Source organism: Microcaecilia unicolor, chromosome 10 (assembly GCF_901765095.1).
Source record: "Microcaecilia unicolor chromosome 10, aMicUni1.1, whole genome shotgun sequence".
Taxonomy (NCBI): domain Eukaryota; kingdom Metazoa; phylum Chordata; class Amphibia; order Gymnophiona; family Siphonopidae; genus Microcaecilia; species Microcaecilia unicolor.
In genome coordinates, this window is record NC_044040.1 from 170963138 (window position 1) to 170987622 (window position 24485).

Consider the following 24485-nt stretch of genomic DNA (forward strand, 5'->3'; position numbering starts at 1 on the left):
CCAACCAAAAACACAAATCAGCTTGGCTTAATAGTCAGTGGCAGTGCCGTAGCAAGGGCTAATGGCACCCGGGGCGGGTCACCGCTGCGCACCCCCCCGGGTGCAGCCTGGCACGACTCCCCCCTCTGCGGCGCACCCCCCTCCCCCCCGGACCGCATTCTTACCTGCGGGAGGGCCGATCCGCCCCGAGTGCATGTCACTCGGAGCTGCGTCGGCCCCGCTGGTTCCCTGCTCTCTCTGCCCCGGAACAGGAAGTAACCTGTTCCGGGGCAGAGAGAGCAGGGAACCAGCGGGGCCGGCACCACCCAAGCGCGTGCACCCGGGGCGAACCGCCCCTCCCGCCCCCCCTTCCTATGCCACTGGTCAGTGGGCTGGAGAGGCTCCTACCTGGTTAAAAACCGCAAAGGCCACTGATATTCTGCTGTACTTAACTGGGTAATACTGCTGAATAATGGCTCTAACCAGAAATTGAGAAACCGGCTAGGTTAGGGGCAGTCCAGGAACAGAGTTTGGACAGAGCCGCTACTTAGCTGGTTAGGGCAATATTCAGTCTGCTAACCAGCTAAGTGGATGAAGGTTGTCCCTAACTTTATATGTCAAGTTAACTGGACACCAATCTGAATATCAGTCGGTTACCACACTGAAGGGTCCTTTTACTAAGCTGTGGCAAAAAGTGGCCTGCGGTGGTGTGGGCACGTGTTTTTGGTGTGTGCCGGGCCAGTTTTTACCGTGTGGGGAAAAGGGCTTTTTTTCAGTGGGCCAGGAAAAGGGCCTGCGGTAAAATTGAAACTAGTGCGCGCTTATTTATGGCCTGACACCACCCATTGATTTAGCAATAAGGGCTCACACGCTACACGCACGGTGACCAGTTGGTACATGGCAACTGCAGATTAATGACAGAAATGACACAGGTGGTAGGAAATAAAAAAAATAATTTGTCCCGGTGGTATGGGTATGCGCCAATTCCAAAAAACCCACCAGAGGGTGCACTAGCCTGGTGGTAGTCTCATTTTGGCACACGCTGCACATGCATAGAGCCTACTGCGCCTTGGTAAAAGGGTCCCTAATTCGTATATTCAATGCCAGAGGCTGGGCATGCCCTGGCACTGAATATCCAGGGTTAATTCAGCCTGTGGCTATGAGTAGCTTGCAAGTTGTTTAGAGGCCCTTTTACTAACCAGCAGTAAGCCTATTGTGGGTTACTGGGGCCAATCAGGAGCTACTGGCACTGGTGGTAGTTCCATGCCAAGCATGCGGCATTTCCGGTGCTAGCGGAAAAGATAGATATGGAGCGTCTGTTTACGCTTTCCAATAATACTAGGACAAGGGGGCATGCGATGAAGCTGGAGTGCAATAAGTTTAAAAGAAATGAGAAAATTTTTTTTTACTCAGCACGTAATTCGACTCTGGAATTCGTTGCCGGAGAATGTGGTTAAGGCGGTTAGCTTAGCAGAGTTTAAGAAAGTTTGGAAGGCTTCCTGAAGGAAAAGGCCATAGAATGTTATTAAATGGACGTAGGGAAAAATCCACTATTCCTGGGACAAGCAGTACAAAATGCTTTGCTCCGTGGATCTTGTCGGGTGATTGTGACCTGGATTGGCCACTGTCAGAGACAGGGTGCTGGGCTAGATGGACCTTTGGTCTGTCCCAGTGTGGCGATGCTTATGTCTCTTATGTCTTATATTCAAAAAATATTTCCGCAGGGGTTTAACCAGTAGTAATCAGGCAGCACCACACGCTACTCAGTTACCACCAGGTTAGCACAGGAGCCCTTACCGAAAGTGCTCCACCCTCCTCGCATGGCCACACAGTAAGAGCAATCTTACCACATGGCCATGTTTTTTTCGGCCTTTTTTACCCACGGCCGTAAAAAGGGCCTTAGCGTACGGCAAAAACGGCCCCGCTGTTAGCACAGGGCCCTTTCTACCGCAGCTTAGTAAAAGGGCCCTTTAATGTGGTAAGCTGAATATCGTGCCCCAGGGCTGCCCACTGTGTAACTTTTGACCAGAGCGGGGCTGGGAGACTTCTGGAAGAAAGAGGACAGGGCCAAGAGTGATTCAAATAGCACTGATATTCAGTATTATCTGAATAATTTTGTCCACTTAAGCAGGTTTGTATATTCAGTAATCCAACATAAACAGAGTTAAGCAGATTTGCCCCATTGGTTTTAAACTTTTAAAGTTTGTTGACCTCTGGCAAATTCTAACTTGTAAGAAGCAACCGCTCACAGATCCATTTTTAACACAACTGATGATCTGTAGAGCAAGAGATACTAATTTTATTTAAATTAGGTTAATTGTACAAAACAAGGCCTCAGATTTGTATCTTGGATATATTATAAACATGGCATTGACCATGAGAAGAATGGTATTAGGTGTACAGGTGCTATAGTAATAATCAGTCATTATGACATGACAAATGTATGTTTGGCTACCACTAGCTGTAAATGTTTTTGATGCAAAGCATTATACGCTATTGTAGCTGGATTATATAATATCTAGGCTACTTTTAGAGAAAATGAGTGACCTAGAAAAATGGAAGGGAAAATCCAATACTCTGAATATGGCCAAGTTTTGAGGGATTATTTTTATATATAAGAAAAATAAATAAGCCAAAGAATATCCAATTGGGAAAACAGTGTCAAGGTGCCTGACCAGTGAAGCATGAACAACTTAACAGCTGTCTTCCTCTCCTGCTGCTGTGCCAGAAGATGAACCATGGAAGTAATTAAACTTTAAACAGAGTTATTTTACTATCACAATCAAGGTGAAAACAATTGAATTTTCTCAGGGTCTCTCTCAGATGCATTTAGAGCCAGTACCGTAGAAAAGTATGAAACAAAGATGTTAACTAAATTGAAAAATATGCAACAACATATATCTCAAATTGTTATTCCCAAATTGAAACTGTGAAGTAAAGAATGCTAAAAACACAACTATCACATATGTCACACCTGCAAATGCAAATTTAGACCTTCACATTTTCACTCAGCTGTCTGAGGAAGACTTACTATTGTAATGATAATCCATCCAGCTAGAGCAGATCATTGGTTTGGCATCTATATGACAAACGTATTGTGGACTTTACACACAATTGTATCAGGGATTGTTTTGCCTTATTTTGTTGCTTTGTACTATGATGCCTTGATGATTAGAGGTAAATGCGAGTGCTTCCTCCCCCCACACCACCACCACCACTCCAAACTAGGCAGCTCTGGCTGCCACTATCCGTCATGGGGGTCCAGTGGACCCCTAGACCACCATCTCCTGCCCTGGTGGCCTAGTGCCCCTCAGGCCCCCCAAACCAACCCCAAGCCCCCTGACAACCCCCCCCCCCCCCATACACTGGGGAGCTGGAGGTCTGGTGGACATCCAGATCCTTCTACCCCTACCATATATGGTAGTGAAACCCCACCCAGTGCATCTCAAGATGCACTGGGCAGGGTGCTGCCATGTTGAAGGCAGCACTCACAGGAGAAGGGAGTGCGAGGGGTTGGTTGCGGGGGCTTGGGGGAGCTACAACTAGGGGCTTGGGGGAGCTACAACTAGGATCCCACTGGACCACCAGGTTTTTTTTGTATTGGGGGTGTGGTGGAGTAGGGGGTCTGGAGATTCACCAGACCTCCAGCCCCCATGTTAGGTTAAGATTGACAGATCTGGGCTCTTACACAGCCTGGATCTGTCAAACAACTTTTGCAGGGGGATTGTACCCTGATGATCAAAACTAATAGCTTGCATAAATTTGCATGTTATTAGTTTTGATCACTGGGGCATTTTTTCCCCATGCTGTTCCGGTACTAATTTTATTTGGAACAGCACGGAGAAACTGACCACCAGGGCCTAAGGATATTCTAATTCATAAATGGAGCCTATTCAGTTTGTTGCATTAAATGTTTGCCACAGGCCTTAATACTTGTTAACAGTGTGGCACCATGTTACCAGTTAATGCAGCACATTAACCACACCAAATAATACAGAAATTTGTATTAGGGGGTAAGGAAAGAACTACCTTGCAGTTAATGATGCAGTTAGCTGTACCAATTATTGTGTGGCCTGCCTTCTCCAAAGTTCCAGGAACACTTACTGTTCCCTTTGCCTTCACTGCAAAACCTTAGCCCAGCTTAGTAAATAGGCTCCAAAATGTATCTTTTGCATTTTGTTACTTAAAAATTTCCGTTTGTTAGAGCTGTAGACTACAATTTTCTTTCTCTCTTTATATATTGCTGAACTCTTTTGGAAGCAGTCTTTCTCGATTTCCTTGAACTGCCAGCTTTCCATGATTTTTTTATTTTTAATCACCATCAACAACGATAAGCCAGAATCCCTTACACTAGCAAAACCTCTGTTCTGGAAGAGCCGTGAAATATTCCTGAGCATCAGCAGTTGCAGGATAGCTGAAAACCTATAATAAGAGGGCTGCCTATTGCCTTAAAGCTCACTTGTCTTCCATCTATCAAAAAGGGGAAAAACTGCTCTGCATTTATGAAAATGAGAACACAGCCTGCGGCAGCAACGTTTGCCTCACTCCTCAGCTTTTTCTCTAAAGCCTTCAGACTGTATATTCAGTGAGAATCGTATCACCTTGGAAACGGTATTCTCTTAAGAAATACAAACTCTATGCTACGAGTGGAAAACTACCACTGCCTTACATATAGTATCATTACAGAGGTCTGCACAAAATATTTACCAGCCACAAGTTTAGTAGGAGGTAACCTGATAGCTTAAGTAGATTTTTATTTTGTTTACAGCAACATGACTGAAGCATATCTCATGTAACATGGTACAAAATCCAGTTATGCTATATAAACTCTGAGTTTCACACTATGATTCAGAGGTCGATGCCTTTCATTGGTTTAACATTAAGAACTGTTCAAAGATGATAATGTACATGAGTTCTGGGGACCACATTGGTTCCTTCTTTTTCCAAAGTGGTTTCAAATGCTCGAGAGTATATACTTCTTACAATGGTCTAATAACAGGCATAATATACAAAGTGCCCATTGAGGGGGCGATTCTATAACTGGGTGCCTCCATTTAGGATCCCCACAGGCAAACGGTAGGAATTTACCCCCCAATTCTATATATGGGCCACTTGGCCAAATTCCGTGCACAAATTAACAAGCCAATCAGCACTGCTAATTGGTACTTAACCATTTAGTGGCACTAATTGGCTTTAATTAGAATTTATGTGCACAACTTTCAAGGCATATTCTATAATGCAGTGCACATAAATTCTAATGTGCCCAGTCAAAAAGGGGGGGGGGGGGTGTCGATGGGCGTGGAATGGGCAGGTTGTGGGCGTTTCAAAAAACTATGCGCACTATTATAATATACACCCAATCTGCGCCTGTTAGGCTCAGGTCTTTAGGCCTGGTTTTAGGTGTCCTAAATGGGTGTACCTAAATTTTAGTCACAAGGATGACACGTGAGCGTATTCTATAAACTATGTCTAACTTTAGGTGTAGTTTATAGACTCATGTTAACTGTGTGGTTTTACAGCACCAATTTTAAGGCACCATATATAGAATTTCCTCTTTATTCTATAATGGAATCTAGGCACCTAGGTTTCATTATAGAATACTAGAGTAACCCGGTATCAGCAGGTCTAACATTTAGGCATCTGCACATAAATCAGCCAAACAGCATTCTAAATATTTATGTGCACAAGCGGATCTTAAATATTAGTACCTGGTTTATAGTATAGCCTTTTAAAAGTATTAAAATATGAAGTCAAGATAGTTGAATAAGGCCCATACTGATCCATTAATAACCAATGGCTTTGGATACTGTGTCAGGATAGTAGTCAGCATTCTTTATGTGACAACACAGGTCAATGAAAAACTTGTAGGTGATACTTTTTAATGGCAACCATGAAACACCGTTATTTATATTTTAAGGTAGGTTCATAGCACTCCCACTGAATGCAAATGTATCTCATGCATTTTTATTATCCTTAAATATACAAAAAGAGCTATATGTTCAATATTTAGTAAAAAAAAAAATCAGAGGTTTGTGAGAGCATTGCAGGTGTGCACGCTACTGAAGAGTACCATGGGGTATGTCTAACCGAGGTAAGAGGCCAAGCTAGTACGATCTCCTGAAGAAGTATGAATGAAACACGGCCAGTGATGAGACCAAAAGAGAGTTAAGAGACCTCAAGAAATTTAAAGGTGGTTTATGGTATCTGGGTGAGGATGAAGATTTTGTGCAGCACTCGATCTTCACGCAATGGGAGGTTCTCCTATGCTGTGTACTGAACTGCAATTTTCAAGTTTTAGTACCAACTTCTGAATGTGATGGCTGTTATGTACTGATGGTTTGTTGAGTTTTGGGAATCTGGCGAGTTTTGACTTTTGAATGAACTTTAAGAACTTTCCTGGCAGTGGCAGGAAAATGCTGTGAAGAAGAATCACATCAACATATAGACATGTCATATGGACCTAATTGCTGCGTGGGGCGGGTGTTTTGCAATGTTATTTGTTTGAGATTATATTGTGAAATAAAGGTGGTATGTTTTTAAACAGTGGGAGTTGGTGGGTGAATGTATGATCACATGTTGCTATATTGATGAATTAGTCATTAGATTTTTGATGCATATGTATTAGGGACATCCTAAACCCAGACCTGTTTGCAGCCCTCAAGAACTGAACCTGTACAACTCCAGTTCTGAGGAATGAAAACATTCTTCATTTTTCATTTTCATGGCAGTTTAGCTACTGGAAGGATAATGCAAAGTATAATGTTAAGTTGCCTACTCCTGCATCTATTCAAACCATGACTCTTTCTGCAGCATACTGAACTTCAAAGAACGCAGTAGACAACTGAGTTATTAGGAGCGACTGTCCTTATCTCAACTGTTAAATTTTAGCACTCGCAAAAATCAGAATTTGCCCATGGGCTGAGATTATTTCTAATAAGAAAAAAAATATCTCCATAGCTGTGCCTAATTTATGCTTTCGATGAGTAATGAGTGTCCTAGTGGTTAGGGTGGTGGACTTTGGTCCTGGGGAACTGAGGAACTGAGTTTGATTCCCAGTTCAGGCACAGGCAGCTCCTTGTGACTCTGGGCAAGTCACTTAACCCTCCATTGCCCCATGTAAGCCACATTGAGCCTGCCATGAGTGGGGAAAGTGCGGGGTACAAATGTAACAAAAAAGGCCTTTCCACAGGTAGAGAAGAAATGGCCAGTTACAAAATTGTCTGCCAGATGTGTGGATAAATATACATGTGAACAGTGATGTTTGAAGAGGTACTCACACGTGGGGATGTGTACAGATGTGCAATTATATGCATGCATTTGAAAACTGAAACATACATGGGTATTTAGCTGCCAGTGGTCAGCGTTTTAAAAAAAAATACTGACTGTTGCTGGCTAGATTAGCCCCTGATATTCAGTGCTGGGCTTTATGTGGGTCCCTGCTGATGTTCAACCAGGGCCTGTATAGGACAATTATGCGAGCCCCAGTTGAATATTGGGCAGGACCCACATAACCTTTTTTGCTTAATTCTCTCGTTCGAGCCCCACATGAATCAGGCCACCCCTTCCTTTCCCTCTGCCCCCAGCCCTAACTCCCTAACTCCCAATTTTCCCAGCCCCCCTCCCCACAGTCTAGGTATGCCCCCCAAGCCTACCTGTATATCTGTTTGTCTAATGGTGGGGGGGGGGGCGATGGGGGGCATAAGCAAAACCCACTCACTTCTGCCCCTTGTGACTGCCTCTGCCTTCTCAAAAATGACTGCCATGACCTCCGCAGCCTATTGTAGTACTTCATTCCTGCCCCCACGGCTCCCCCTACTAGACTTCAAGGGATACAGTTAGGTCCGTGGTGGGCTACCTAGACCGTGGAGGGGTAGTTGAGGGGATGTTTGGAGTGGGGGGTTAAAATGGCAACAAGCTGGGGGGGGGAGAGAAGGAGGCAGTCTGTTTTAGAGGCAAGGGGGAATTAAAAAAATATTTTTTGGCACAGGTTTGGGTCTGGGGGCAGTGTAGGCTTGTTCTGCGCTAATTGCTAAGTGCAGCTACAATGCTGTGTGCTAACAGATTAGTGCAGGGTTAGTATGCGAGTCCCTATCGCCTACAAAATAGGTAGCGGCAGGGGCTCACATGCTAATGTTCACATTAGTACATTGCCATTATTGAAAATTTCAGAAAACAGGCCATTTTACCCCAGCAGTAAGACTGACCTTAGCATGTGGGAATGACCCACATAAGGGCACGTGAAGGCCACTTTTTACAACTGTTTAAGGCTCCCATAATGTTCCTGAAGAAATGTTCATGGAAGTAATATGTGTATTTTCACTTTGAAAACCCAGCAAAGATCACATAAAGAAAATTATGCCTGTACTGTTTACCAATGTTTACAAAATTACCCTCCCAAGTAATTTTGTAGAAGGTTACCCTATGTGAAAGAGCACAAACAGATGCTTGTTTTATGAAGGCAGCATACAAGGCTGGATTGACCATAAGGCAGACTATGCAACTGCCAAGAGCTACATCATCTAGGGGTAGCAAAAAACAGCTTCAGTGAATAGTAAAACAAAAGCTCCTGACAGCCACACAAACTCAAGAACTATTAGAGGGGCATAATCGAACGGGGTGCCCAAGTTTTCCTGAGGACGTCCTGCAAGGGGTGGGGAAACCCATATTATCGAAACAAGATGGGCATCCATCTTTTGTTTCAATAATATGGTCGGGGACGCCCAAATCTCAACAATTTAGGTTGACCTTAGAGATGGTCATCCCCAGTTTTTGGCTATAATGGAAACCAAGGACGCCCATCTCAGAAACGACCAACTCCAAGCCATTTGGTCATGGGAGGAGCCAGCATTCGTAGTGCACTGGTCCCCCTCACATGCCAGGACACCAACCAGACACCCTAGGGGGCACTGCAGTGTGGACTTCAGAAAAAGCTCCCAGTTGCATAGTTCCCTTACCTTGTGTGCTGTGCCCCCCAACCCCCCCCCAAAACCCACTCCCCATAACTGTACACCACTACCATAGCCCTTAGGGATGAAGGGGAGCACCTAGATGTGGGTACAGTGGGTTTGTGGTGGGTTTTGGAGGGCTCACATTTACCACCACAAGTATAACAGGTGGGGGGGGGATGGACCTGGGTCCGCCTGCCTGAAATGCACTGCGGTACCCCCTAAAACTGCTCCTGGGGCCTACATACTGCTGTCATGGAGCTGGGTATGATATTTGAGGCTGGCATAGAGGCTGGAAAAATATTTTAATTTCTTTTTTAGGGTGGGAGGGGGTTAGTGACCACTGGGGGAGTAAGGGGAGGTCATCCCTGATTCCCTCCGGTGGTCATCTGGTCAGTTTGGGCACCTTTTTGAGGCTTAGTCGTAAGAAAAAATGGACCAAGTAAAGTCGCCCAAGTGCTCGTCAGGGACGCCCTTCTTTTTTCCATTATCGGTCGAGGACGCCCATGTGTTAGGCACACCCCAGTCCCGCCTTTGCTATGCTTCCAAAACGCCCCTGTGAACTTTGGTCATCCCCGCGACGGGAAGCAGTTGAGGATGTCCAAAATCAGCTTTCAATTATGCCGATTTGGGCGACCCTGTGAGGACGCCCATCTCCCGATTTGTGTCGAAAGAAGGGCGCTCCTCTCTTTTGAAAATAAGCCTGTTAGTGTATAGTTTTAGCAGCATAATGAGTGGGATATTTTCAAATAACCCATTTACCCAGGTAATGGGCTTTTGGAGATTGCTCTTATTATTTTCTATATACATAACGTTTAATAGTTAAAAATATGATATCAGACAATGACCGATTTTCAGCCTGCGATGGTAAGCAGCCTCTAAGCTGCTCAAGCCTGCAGGCTAAACTGACCCCAGATATAAAATGCTAGGGCATAGGCATCTCCTGGCATTCAACATCCAGATCTCAGTGGTCACCCAGAAGTTAACCAGGCACCAGTCAGTATTTGAGGGGCCCTTTTACTAAGCTGCATAGGCACATACACTTGTCTTATGCGTTTCAGTTTTGAACTACCACCCAGCTACCACGTGGCCTAGGCAGTAATTTCATTTTTTACGTGCGTCCAGTAAGTGTGGCGGAAATTTTCTGGCACACGGCATTAACCGAACTGTAATTGGAATTGTACGAACATAGACCATTACCGCCCACTTAACGCATGAGATCTTACCGCTAGGTCAATGGGTGGCAGTAAGGTCTCAGGCCCAAAATGGACATGCACTAATTTTTATTTTGCTGCACATCCATTTTCAGCCCCCCCCCCCCCCCCCCCAAAAAGGCCTTTTTTGCAGGCGCACTGAAAAACGGACCTGCGCACGTCCAATACACACATCTATAACAGCACAGGCTATTTTTCAGCGTACCTTAGTAAAAGGACCCCTCAGACCACTGCTAGATTAAGTTTAGCACATAAGTTAGGACAACTTTTTTGCTGTCCTAAATTTATGCAGTTACTTAGCTGATTAATGGATTGAAAATGGCCTCTAGCTAGCTCAGTAGGTCTTCCGCCCATGCTACGCTCCCGGCTCATCCCTAACTTAACTGGTTAGGAGATGGCTTGTTAGCAGCAATATTCAACAGTACTAACCATTATGTGCAGGTCACTCAGTGGGGATTAACTGGGCAGGAGCCTCTCCTGCCCAGTTAAACCCTTTTGAATATCAGGTGGTGTGTTTTTACAGAATTATTCTGGGAGGAGTTCTAGTAGGGTGAACATAATTGTTGAGTTCACCAAAATCTCAGGGTGAGCCTAAAAATTAATTGAAGGTGGGGCGAGGGCAAGACTGAAAGTTCATCTAAGATATCCAAGAATTTCACCGGCCCTGGCAAAATAAGCATTTAAGCACCTTTACAAAATAGGCACATAATATCCTCAATAGCGCACAAATTCTCATACAAATCTACACCTGCTTCAAAGAAAGTGTAAATATGTATAGGTACTCTGTGTATACTGGTTTATTTTATAAACTAGGAGGACAATATTCAAAGTGATTTAAGGGGGCAGGAGCCTCTCCTGCCTGCTTAAATAGCTCCCCCGGTGCCTCACTGTGGATATTCTGTGGCACCTAATCAGACAGTGCCACTGAATATCCCGAATATCCCCCGAGTCCTCCCAAATAAAAAAGTGGGCAGGTTAGGGGCCGCACTGGGGGCAGTGCCCCAGTTAATGTGGGTGCCGGCAGTATTCAGTGCTGGCACCCGCATAGCTAAAAGGTTTCATTTAAGACAGCTCAAGAGCTGTCCTAAATAAGACCACTTAGCTATGCAGGTGCACATAACCTTTTTTGTTTAAAAAAAAGCCCCCAAGTCCCCTTCTGCCCCAATGACCCCTTTTTTTCCTCCCACCTGTACATTAAGACACCCCTCATAAGACCCCCATCCCCTGCCTCCCCACAATGGTGAATTACCTATATCCCTGGTGGTCCACCAGGGTCAATGGGGGCAGGAACGCAGCTCCCTCGATCCTGCACCTTGTGGCGTGTCGGTAAAATGGATGCTGCAACCTCTCCTTCACTGCTGGGGGGAGGAGGGGGTGAGGGGTCTTGCGGGGAGACATTGGGGTAGGAGGGGGCGCTTTTTTTTTTTAAACAAACATGGCCTGGCACTGAAGTTTGGGGGATAATTTAGCCGGCAACGATCAGCGTTTAAAAAAAATGCTTACTGCCTCCGGCTGAATATTGGGGGGGGGGGGGGGGGAGAATGGTGATTACACTGGTACTCTGCCCCTACGCCACCTAAATTAAATCCTCAGGAATGCCTATGCATGGCAGGCATATATGTATGCTATCCTGTTGGCACACATATTCATGGAAATTGTTTTATTAACATACCCCACCCCACCAAAGTGAAGCACATCTGTTGTATGAAAGGATTGAACTTTAATAAGAGACACTGCAATATAATATGCACTGTGTTTACATATAACCTCATCAGATAAGCATGAAAAAAATCACAATGTGTGGTGAAAATATAATGGTACTTATTTGTGGACTCTTTTCTCTGTGTAAAGTTTCTCTGAGTTATGTTTGGCTCAGTAAATATTGTATGTGGATGATAACAAATGAACTTTTTTCCTCCAAAAATAAATAGATCATGGGATTAAGACACAGGAAAACACCTGAACTTGCATGATCACTGGACATGGAAGGTAAAACTTTTTTTTTTAATTTAACTGAAGCATATCATCATTAACAATGATAGATGAAGAAAAGCTTACACATTTTAAAGCAGCCAGCGTATTTTTAAGAGATGAGAACCCATCATACCTGAATATAACATCTTGAGATACAACTTAAAAGGCATTAGCAAAATCCAAATTCCATTCTCTTCCTAAATTTCTTCATGTCAAACTCACTCACACTACCTACCATCCCACAAACTGTGTTTTATGCACAAACACACATGCAAACTCACATGAATACAAAGTATGGCCATCTGCTTTAAGCAATTTTTACTTAAGGCTTCTATAAGGTCCTAAAATTCTATTATGTGTAAAACAAAATTGTGCAAACGAACAAGGATCACCTGCAAACTATTAGTGAAATCTATTCTTGGCCTTCAATACTTGCCAAAAGAAAAACACAGGTCTTTTTTTATTATTACTATTATTAAGGCGACCAGAAATGCAAGATGTCTTATGTTTTATCTATGAAGCAGAAAACGTACAAAAAGCTTCTTTTCTATGGCCTCTATTAGACCAAACCATATTGTCCAGAACTAGTGCAGAAAGCAAAATATTTCTTTTGAAGTGAGGTATTGTGACAGTCTCTATGGTAACTCAATTCAGATGTTGCTAGCCAATGCCAACTTTGCAAGCTTATGAATGATGGAGTGGTATTGGGGGATTTTGTACAGTTAAATTATTAATCCTTTCTATGGCTAGCCATGAATCACAGACCTACTAGATACAGGTCAATGATCTATCTTCTATATTAGACAACTTTCAGAAACTAATAACCTAACAATCAGGCCTTTATTAAGCATGTAACTAACAGAGCTGATTTACTATGAGATATCGTTAAGGATCTTCATCTTTTAGTTATATCATGCAGCACGTATACTTTATTGTTTTAGGCAACATAATAAATGATGCTAAGAGGGAGGTGGGTGGTTGCATGTAAACTACAAAATAGATAAAATTAAAATGAATAAAGTTGCATGTGATACATTGTGTACATAAAAGCATCCTCTGGTAAATCATCTATCACACGTCAGGTCCTCGTATAAAAGGCAGTGTCGATTTTTGTTCAGCATAACAGTGCTCAAATGATCCTGAAGTACAGTATTGTCATATAAAAGTATACTCTTCTCTTCACCTTCAGGACTTTAATATTCTATTTCAATAATGGTATTGACCCCCATCATGACGCTACCATGAAAGTTGCTTGCTGGGTTTAACAACTCAAATAAGAATGGATCGACATCAGATGGCCAACCTGAACAGGTCACAAAGAGGGAAAAAGGAGGGTGAAGCTAGTTCTCACATTTTGAAGATACCAGCAGCAGCTCAATGTAATAATTAATGATGAATATCTTTTGGTATGGAATTACTCTTGATTTAGAAGTGTTTGGCAATCTTTTCAATTCCAATTTGTAAGGTTGCTTGTACATCAATCAGCTCAATACCTTTGCCGAACCATTAACAAGTTCACTCAGCCATCATCAGACTCAAATTCCTGAGAGATTTCTTCAGAAGAGCTGTTCCTGTGGATTCGGCCATCACTCTTCATACTCTGGAATGTCTTCTTGAAGGCCTCCATCATAGCGTGTGCCAGCTTCTTGGCCTCCAGTTTGCTCTCACATTCTACAGCATGGCAGTCCATCTGGAAAGTCAGGTCATCATTGATCTCTCGATACACCCAGGCAAAGACATTGGGACACACATTGTGGTCGGCTGTGCAGTATGCAATACGAGCCACCTGAAAGGTATCCATGTGGACTGTGGCTTCTCCTCGAAGGTCCAGTTGGTGGAGTCGGACCTGAAAGGGGCGGATTTCCAGAAGAGCATTGGTAGGAAAGATATCCTCTCGAGCAAGTGTATGCCTCTTCCACAATTCAATGACTGGCTGCTCTGTACAACCTGATGAAAACTTCACTCCTGCTGTGGACACTTTACCCAAGTATGTAACCTAGGGGGGAAAAAGGCAAACAAAGTTAGATCTCATGTATCAACTGCAGTTTAGACGTGAACTGCAGTTTTCATTTTAAAAAATTGGATTTCTTTAAAAAATGATAGACATGATCTTCAAATACTACAGTAAAAGCAATTCTGTATGCCAGATTTTAATTTACTATGAACAGGAAGCACTAGTGCTTCTTCTTTTGAAAGAAATATTATAACATGCAATAGGATCTCCAATCCTCCATACAGTATCAGAATATAACAAAGGTAATAGTCATTTCGTAACCAAATCTCTTGTGTCGAAGCTTCGTCTGTTGCTAGAATTCTTTATCTATATTCAACAGCCACACTTCTTCTTTTGCTATATTTGACCTCTTCCTTCAAAATCCCCTGCATCCCATCAAGAATTAACAGTAGAGTAGGAGGGACATTTTCAAAGGAACATCCAAGTTAGAATAGGGATGTCCAAGTCCGAACATCTCAAATGGACACCCACCTCACATAAATTTTCAAACCTGTTCAAAAATACATGAGATGGATGCCCACACACTGGAAACATCCAGTATCGTCATCCATTTTACAAACTGAAATGTCCAAATTTTGAATGGGGGAAAACAAGGGACATGGATGTCTGTATAGCTGCATTCTTAGAAAATGGATACACAGACATCCACGCAGAGCAGAGGGTCAGCTTACTGATTAGTGCAGTGACTGTAAATCAAAGAACCCAGGTTCAAATCCCACTAACTCTGTTTTTGTAATTGTGAGCCCTCCAGGAACAAAAAAAAAATACCTACAGTAACTAAATGTACACCACTTCAATGGCCTTCAGACTTGCAGATGTCATATTTAGGTGCAGCAGGCATTTTTCAGTTTCTGGAAGGCTCACAATTTAAAAAAGAGTTCAAGTGGTATTTGAACTTAGATCTTTTGTTTTACAGTCCACTGAACTAACCGCTAGGCTAATCCTGCTCTTTTACGAGTATCCATAATACCTGAAGCTGTCACACAGCCTGGTATCCCCGTTCCAGTTTCGCTTTCAAGGAAGAAGGAGGGGTACATCAACCACTGGGGAATTAAAGAGGTGTCATGCCTTAATCCCTTTAGTGGAGGGCAGCTCAATCAGAGCACTTTTCTGTAACCTAGCCATTCCTGAAACAGATCTAAATAAGGAAGACCTTTTTTGATTTTTTAAAGACATTGACGTTTCTTCCCCTTTAAGTAATTGCTGTGGGATGCCCAGATGTCAGGCCCTCCCTAGTCCTACCCTTGCTATTTGAATGTCCCTATTCTTCCTTTGCAAAATAATGATTTGGATGTTCTAAACACATGGACATCTATTTTGGCCTTTTGAGACATCCATATGCTTCAAAAACGAGTGCCATAAACTTCAAAATGATGTTTACCATATTCAAATTAAATGGCAATTCAAAGTTCATGACAGTTGACTGTCCAGTCCTGTAGCAAGCTTTAGACTGAACAGATTGAGCATTAGTTTATCTTAAACAATGGTTTATACTCCCACTGAAAGCATATATATTGTGCCAGCAGAATAGAAATGACGACATTATAAAACATTCCCCCAGTGGGAAATAAGGATTTGCAACATTAAGCATTCTGCTATAGCTAGCACATAACGGATGTAATGCATTAGGGATCCATTTCAAGATAGACCAGTTCATAATACAGCTGTGTCAAAATATTTTTCTGTCCTAGGATGAGCTAAGTATATGTTTGCTCTTAGTTGGACATTGCTATTTATGCTACAGTATGAGACCCAGCTTTTAGTGCAAAACTACTACTGAGTCAGCATTAAAGCATGCAATGTATTCCATTAAACACATCCAAAATTGGATGGCTGCTAACAGATTTTAATTGATTGTAGCAAAGACACAAGTTTTGTTCCTAGCTCAAATTTGCTTTATAAACTGCCCAACTAATTTCTTTAGAAAGTTATGCAATTCCAATTCTTAAGGAAATTTGTTACTGGGGACTATTGCTCGACACTATATTGTCTTTAAGAACTCATTTGAAATGTTACTAAGATAATATTTTTTTCAACTTATGATTATTGGATAGATTGCAAGATTTATTATCACCAGAAAAAAAATTCTGTCTATTCTTCAAAGTCCTGTCCTCCCTCATTTTGATTACTGCAATGCTTCGGTTATTGGTCTACCGTTTCATGTCCTTTATGCTTTACAAGTTGCACAAAACATACCTCCAAGTCTGAACACAACACCTGTTTTGGCTTCATTATATTGGCTTCCCATTCAATAGAGGATTCAGTTCAAATTTTTAACGCTAATCTTTAAGGCCTTAAAAAATGAAGCTCCTTCTGTAATAGCTTCTACCCTTAAAATCTATAAACCACCACAAACCTTAAGATCAACTGATACAAATCTGTTGAAGTAGTGTCTAATCACATGATCCGTTTTCATGGTCTCCACTCTTCAACTGATTGCCCCTATACTATGGAATTATGTAATACTGAATCATTTATAATATTCAGGAAACAGTTAACGTATCTGTTTAAAAAGGCCTTGGCTTTTAGGGTAGAATACGCTATCTTTGGCATTGAAGGAACCATTGTAAATGTAGCTGGTTGAAAAGGCCCTCAAACTTATTTTTGTATCTGTTTATGATTTGATATGATGTCTGTGTTATCTGTTTTGATCACATTCTAATTATGTGTTCATGTTTGTAATTTGCCTAGAACTGAGATTGTGCAGAATATAAATCTTTAAAATAAATAAAATACTCCTTGGCAGGCACAGAAAGAAATTGGGTGCCAGCAGGACCTCCAATGTTAGCATTAAAGCAATGTGCTCACATTTTAAAGCCCTCTGCTGAACCTCTCCTTAGGTAAACCAATCTTTGGCTGTTGGCAACTAAATGTCAAGGGGCTACAAGAAAGTGATTTTGGCTCCAGTGCAACATTTATGAAAAGCACAGACATTCCTCTGGCTAGCTGAACACCATTCATCTCATCTCACTTCTTCCAATCCAACAAACTAACCTGGTTACAGAAATGTACATTTTCCCTTCCAGTTTATCACTGCCTTCTATACTATATCCCATATAGCCTTCTCTGGATTCTACATAAAGCACCCAAAGTTGCGCAGTGAAATTTAGGCATGCGTCCAAGTTGTATGCATAATTTAAATTGACCAACAAGCCCTTAACTAGCCTTAATTGGGCATCAATTAGAATTTGAATGTACAACTGGCTGCATGCTATTCTATAAGACTCAGCGCTTAGCTCTCATAGCACGCATCATAAAAGGGGGTGTGGCAGGGGCATTTCAAATAGCTGCAGGCGGAATTACAGAATTCACCCAAAGCATGCCTATGATGCTTTGGGTGGTGCCCAAAAGTTAGGTGCCGGATTCATACCAACATTAAGGCTGTACTCCTTTTATAGAATGGTGCTTTAGCACTCAATTTTTTCTGTGTTATTTATTGAATTCCCTCCTCTGAGCTTTTCTAATAAAAAAAAAAAAAGAGGTTGATATTCAGTAGGACTTATTCAGGTAAGGTCCATACACAGGTTTGCATTTCCCACATAATACTGCTGAAAATCTGGACTGACTACCTCAGTACTATCTTGGTTTTTGCCAGAGTGGCCTGGGGTGGAGCCTGGGTAATGTTGGCATTAACCCAATTAGCATCAATATTCAGTCCACCATTAACTGAGTAACTGCTTGGATGAAGTTAGGACTGTAAAAATACTGTTCTAACTCTATATGGAGTGGAGGAGTAGCCTAGTGGTTAGTGCAGCGGACTTTGATCCCGGGGAACTGGGTTCGACTCCCACTGCAGTTCCTTGTGACTGTGGGCAAGTCACTTAACCCTCCATTGCCCCAGGTACAAAATAAGTACCTGTATATATGTAAACCGCTTTGAATGTAGTTGCAAAATACCACAGAAAGGCGGTATATCAAGTCCCATTTCCCTTTCCCTATCCAGGGCCACCAAGAAACACAGCTGGGCCCAGGACAGGGCCATCCCCAATCTAGGCCACCACACCCCCCTCCCACTCAGCCCCCCTCCACATTTGGGTTGCTGACCTTCTCTGCCAACCCCCCTTACCTTCCTCTGTCTGACTGCTCCTCTCTTGATCTGTCTCTCTGCTCCTGTGTGCCAGGAGGAACCGGATGATTGCATTAATGCAATAACCCAGGTCACCTGGGTTTTTGCGTTAATACAAATCATCTGGTACACAGGAGCAGAGAGACAGACTTGGAAGAAGGCAGGCAGGCAGGAAGAAGCTTGCCAACGCTGGCACCCCCCCCCCCCCCTTGGAGGCTAGGCCCGGGAAATTTTGCCCCCCCCCCCCCCTTTTGGTGGTGCTGAATATCTGCATCATAGCTACCACTGCCCAGTTTCTGGATACCAGCACTGAATATCCAGGTATAAAAAAAACAAACCGTGCTAGCTAGCTAGCATTTCAAAAAATGGTGACTGCCAAAGGCTCAATATTACTCTCTAGTTTTCTTTGTGAAGCTATACTAACGTGAAAGGAATGCACAGAAAATGCAAAATATAGCTAAATGCACAATAAGCACAATTTCTGTTTGTGGAAGAACTGCCTGAAAACAGCTCATACAGGGGATTTTACACCATTCTGGGGATAATTTTATAAAGGCTTTTTATGTGTGTAAAAGACTTTTATAAAATTAATGTGCACAAAACCTAAGGTAAAATATGTATTGTGGTGACCAACCTGTGTGTTGCCATTTTCAGGGTTTGAGTTTGGGTAGAACACAGTGGATTTGTGATTTATGTATTGTCTATAAAATATGCATTTATGCACATAGTTTATGCAGAAAAATTTATGCCTGCTCCAGAACAGGCATAAATGTCCTTGGCTTCAGGCTAGCTGTGATTTCTGCCATTTTGCTCCTAGTATTTTATAAAGACACATAGGAACCTATGTGTTATTATAAAAAAGGCTCAAACCAGGAGCATGCTTGGTATTCACACAAAAGCGACCAAAATAATAAAGGGGATGAAACTTCTCTCGTATGAGGAAAGGCTAAAGAGGTTAGAGCTCTTCAGCTTGGAAAAGAGATCGATGAGGGGAGATATGATTGAGGTCTACAAAATCCTGAGTGGTGTAGAACGAGTAGAAGTAAATCGACTTTTTACTCATTCCAAAAGTACAAAGACTAGGGGACATTAAAGGAAGTTACATGGAAATACTTTTAAAACAAATAGGAGGAAATATTTTTTCACTCAACAAATAGTTAAGCTCTGGAACTCTTTTCCAGAGGATGTAGTAACAACCATTAGCATATCTGGGTTTTAAAAAGGTTTGGACAAATTCCTGGAGGAAAAGTCCATAGTCTGCTATTGAGATGGACATGGGGAAGCAACTGCTTGCCCCGGGATTGGTAGCATGGAATGTTGCTACTAATTGGGTTTCTGCTAGGTACTTGTGACCCGGCTTGGCTACTGTTTGGAAAACAGGATACTGGGCTACATGGACCATTTGTCTGACCCAGTATGGCTACTCATGTTCTTATGTTATAAAACTGCCCTCTTTATGATTCCTGCCCACTTTCATGGAACAAAGGAGTAGCCTAATGGTTAGAGCCCTTCTATGAACTTTTTCTAGTTCTGATACTACCATGGCCCTACACAGACAATCTCCAGTTGATATTCAGCCTGCAGCAGTCAGCATTTTTGTAAACACTTACTGCCATGGGCAAAAGTAGACCCAGATATTCAATACTGGGCCATGTCTAGGCACCGGCATTAAATATCCAAGGCTAATTCGTGATGTGGAAGCTGCTGGAGCTTATGCAGATCCTGACTAATATTTAGCCAGAACCCACATAAGACACTTAAGGGCCCTTTTACAAAGGAGCAGGAGGGCTAATGCCCAGGTGGTGCATGCCCAATTGACACTACTGCCGGGGTAGTGCATGCGCCCAGTGGTAATTCGGATTTTGGCACATGCCGGATTCCGTGGTAGAAAATAGTTATATATTTTCTACTGCCTGGGGGGGGGGGGGGGGGGAAGGCGCATTCCAGGCGGTAACTGGCAGCACACCAGCAATGGAGTGCGCTGCATGGTTACCATGTGGGTAATGCATGCGCCCTTACCGCTAGGTCAATGGGTGGCAGTAAGGGCTCAAGCCATAAATAGGCTCACGCTAGTTTTAATATTAATATTTTCTCATCCTCGGTAAAAAGTGGCCCAGTGCGCCCCCAAAAGATGTGCCCACACCACTGCAGGACACTTTTTACCACAACTTTGTAGCGGAGTATCAAAAAGGACCTGTATACGGATTTCTAGCCAGGTCCTGACCCCTCAACAATATCGATCCCCCCTCCCAGCACCTGGAACACCCCAAACCTCTTCTTCAGATCCCCCCTCCCTCCATCCCCTGGAAGAACATCAAGACCCTCCCCCCCCCCAGGATCCCCCTCCCTCTTAACCTTAAGACCAACACCACGAATCATGGCAGGCCTACCTTTCTGATCCCTTGTGGTCTAGTGGAAAACTAGCAAGAGTGATGCCCATTGCTTCAACTCCCCCTCCCCCCATCAGTGCTCCATATTGCCACTATAGTTATGTCATGAAGGCTGCTGACATCTCTCCCATTCCCACCTTTTCAGCCTCCTCTTCACCCCTATGAAGCACTGGACAGGTGCAGTATTTTCTATTACTGTCTAATCAGGAAGGATGTCTGAGCATGGTAATAGCTAGTGGATCTGACAGATAGCTGACAACATATGCTATCAGACCAAGGTACATTTATTCATTTTCAAAATTTCAATTCTGCACTCTCTTTGGTATTCTAGATGGATTACAACACAACATTCACAATCTAGTATGTAAAATGCAAAACAAATTACATAATACAAAAGCATATATGTTGTCACTGAATATGAGGACTTGTGTTTTGGCAAATCAAGGGTGATGTTCCTTGGAGTGTGTGGCTGGTTCATATTTACCCTGACCTCATATTGCCTCCTTGCTTCATCACTTTCCCAGCACCAGTATGGTCCTGCTCTGTGATGGTGATGTGTCTCTGTGGGCCATCTGCTTATCACTTGCATGTGACCTTTTGATTACATGAGGGCAGATTCAGTCACATCTGTCTCCCATGCACATTCCATCTAGTCCACCCTTCTCTGCCCTGCCTCCCAAATGGCAGTTACTTCTCAGGGGTATGCTGCATCCCTGTTAAATCTCCTGCACAGGCTTTCCCATGCCTCCTCATTCTTAAATGGTCCCTGCTCCTGACAGGAACTCGGAGTATATGGTGTTCCTAGCCGAGGAACAGCCTGGCCAGGAGAAGGGTAACATCAGCCCCCAAATTCAGCATCTGAGTACTGGCAGCTATTTTGTAATTGTCCCCATCAGTGGTGGCCCTACCATTAGGCCAATTGAGGTGGGGGGGGGGGGGGGAGGCTCAGGCAGCACTCTACAGGGAGTGGCACTCTCCCTGTCCCTCCTCAATCCTTTTCCCCACATTTACCTTTTTTTTTTCTTTTCAAAAAGGTGACACTGGCAGTGATTCCCATAGGCTGCCCTGCTGCAGGCATTGGTCTCTTTTCTCTACAGTGGCCTACCTCTTGACATAACTCCATTTCCTCAGAGGCAGGATGCAGTACAGTGAAGAGGACTGTGCCAGCAGCACCGTGGCAGGTGCAGCCTATGGGAATTGCTTCCGCCATTTGGAAAAGAAAAAAAATAAGGTAAATGCGGGGAAGAGGGTTGAAGAGGGAAGGGGGGGGGGGGGGAATGCCAGACTGGGCGAGGGTGGCATCTCATCCCTACGAGTGACAGATTGCCTTAGGTCACCCCTGGTTCCCATGCACACCGATCACTGGGAAGGCCAGTGCATACAAGCACATACATTTAGTACAGCAAATGCACCCATTCTAGAAAGTGTGCCCACCACACACCTGTACACACTTTGCAGAATACAGGGGTACATTTCAGTGCCACCATTTTTAGGCTGGCACTGACGTGTAAGCACTCTTTATAGAATTCCCCTTCACATGTACAGTCAATGTGTGAACAAGCCCTGGCAATTTGTTAAACATGCCCCAGCTACCAAGACATTTACTCCAATTTAATACCTGCATCCACGTGCATCACTGAACTTCTAACACGCTTGGTACCAGTCAGCACATGGCGTATGTGGATGAGTAAGTGGGAGTACACTCACAAATCTCTTGAAATATAATTCACTTATGTGCAGGCTAATTATCAGCAGCTAATGACTAAGGAAGATTTACTACATCCTCTAAGCTCTGTGGCGACAGCCAAGTGGTGATAGGAACAGGCCAAGGATGCTGCATGGAGTTCTTCACCACAAACCACACCAAGGCAGCCCACATGTGTTAGTCACTTGTCCTAGGACTGATGTGGCACTCACAGCCTGCATGGGCAATAAAGCTGTCCTATTCCAGGCCAGTTACAGTCTCACAACATGGGACAATTATTGCAAAGGGATGCTAACTACCAGGTAGCCATCCAACATGTTCAGAAAACCTATCAAAATATAAACTTTGCTGCATGTAGGGTGCACACAATGATTAACTGACTCAAGGCCATGAGAGATGCTCTACCTTATTAGGCAGGATGCTCAAGAAATGCAGTGACATGCAGTAGCAGCACCGAGGGGCCCACACCGACAGCCATGTAGTAGAGCCTGCACTCTACTGTGAAATTAGTGGTACAAAAATACCACAGCATAAGAAATGAGCATGCAAATTACACTGTCACATTAAAATCAAAGTAGTAATCCACAGCTCATTGCTAAATATCACCTTTCTTGTCAGTGCCTGAGGGGTGATTGGCTCAGGCATTGATAGGAAGGATGACATTTAAAAAAACACACACGAGCAGCTGCCCACAAGCATACTGCAGCATTTTGAATCGCCCCCTCTCCCTCAATTTGATACACTGACAAACTTCCATCCAACCTGACATCTCTTTCTGCCCTCATCCCAAAAAATCATCCCTAGTGTTAGAGGCATCCACCCCCAACATAACTGACCCTCTTCTCAATTCAACTCCTGAAAAGTATCCCTGGTGTCTAGTGACACCCCTCCCACCCCAATGTGACCAGACTAAAAAAACAAACAAAAAAAACCCTCCATGGTGTCTAGTGGGAACACTCTCCCCCATCCCCAGGACCCTTTTCCAGGCCCACCCCAGAATCCATAAGTTAAATGAGGGAGGCCAGATGCCCACTCATGCCTACTTCTGGTACCATCATCTTTAAAATGGCAGTGCCTTGCCTTGTGTGATGCATCCTGGGATGCACTGACAAATTTTGACTATAAAAAAAGAAAGCTTTTAACATATATAATTTTAATCAACATTTTTTTCTATTCTTTTTAAATAAAGGGAAAGGACCTCAGAAGCCACAGCTGTAGTAATCTTTGATGAATTTATCATTAATGTAGCTCAAATCTCATTCATCGGGTCCAGAAAACCCTCTGTATTTTTCAAAATTATTCAAACTGATATTTACCAAAGCAGCAACACGGGGCAAGAATGTTCCTGCCAAGCAAACAAGTGAAGAAAAAAAAAACCTGTCTCAGATGGTGTCCTTCAAAAGCTCTTTATTCAAAAACAGTAAGCAAAGAGAGCTTTTGAAGGACACACCATCTGAGGGAGGTTTTTTTTCTTCACTTGTTCGCTTGGCATTGATCTTCAGTGGACAGGATACCTTCTGTTGGAGTTGAAGAATGTTCCTGCCCCAGAAGAGGCCAACAGACCACCAGGGCTTCCTAAGGTAGGCCTGGAGAGGGTCTACAGGTTGTCAAGTGGGATGAAAGGCAGGATGACTGCAGGAGAACTTTGGCTTTAGCTGAAAATGCACAGGCATCTTCAGCCAAAACCTGAACTCGGATTTTGGTCTGTTTTTGAAACCAAATCTGAAACTGAAAGCAAAACAAACTCAGTCAGCGTCTAAAAGGAGGTCCCTCCTAATGACAAATTAATACTAAAAAAATGACTTCAATGTCAGATTTGGCTTGGAGCAGAATACCGAGGCACTGTGGCACTAACATAGTCTACTGCTTCTGTCCAAATGTACTGAGCAAATTGCAATCATTGATGCTATGTTCCAGCAGCTAACTAACTATGATACCTGGATGCACCCTCACTCCAAACAATAGCATTTTCTGGATAGCACTCTCAGACAGAGTGATAGTCACGATTTAAAATATGGATTGATATAGTCCAATCATAGAGAAGCCAGAACTCCATGTACAGCCTAAATGCATCACAGACAAAAGACATTCAACAAAATTAACCATAATTAAACTTAAAGTTCTAAAAACTCAAGAGAGTTACATCAAACTGACTTCATAATTCTAAAGCTCTGACTTCATAAACAGAGCATGACCCA

At 43.2% G+C, this 24485-nt stretch overlaps 1 protein-coding gene across 1 annotated transcript in view; it reads right to left on the reverse strand.

Annotated features, from left to right (window-relative positions):
- Nucleotides 1–11831: 11831 nt before the first annotated feature.
- Nucleotides 11832–24485, reverse strand: part of PID1 (phosphotyrosine interaction domain containing 1) — a 221081-nt gene continuing 208427 nt past the window's right edge. The window contains exon 3 of the mRNA XM_030216226.1: nucleotides 11832–14108. Coding sequence (XP_030072086.1) covers nucleotides 13632–14108 — 477 coding nt within the window. The 3' untranslated portion in view covers nucleotides 11832–13631. The remainder of the gene's footprint in view (nucleotides 14109–24485) is intronic.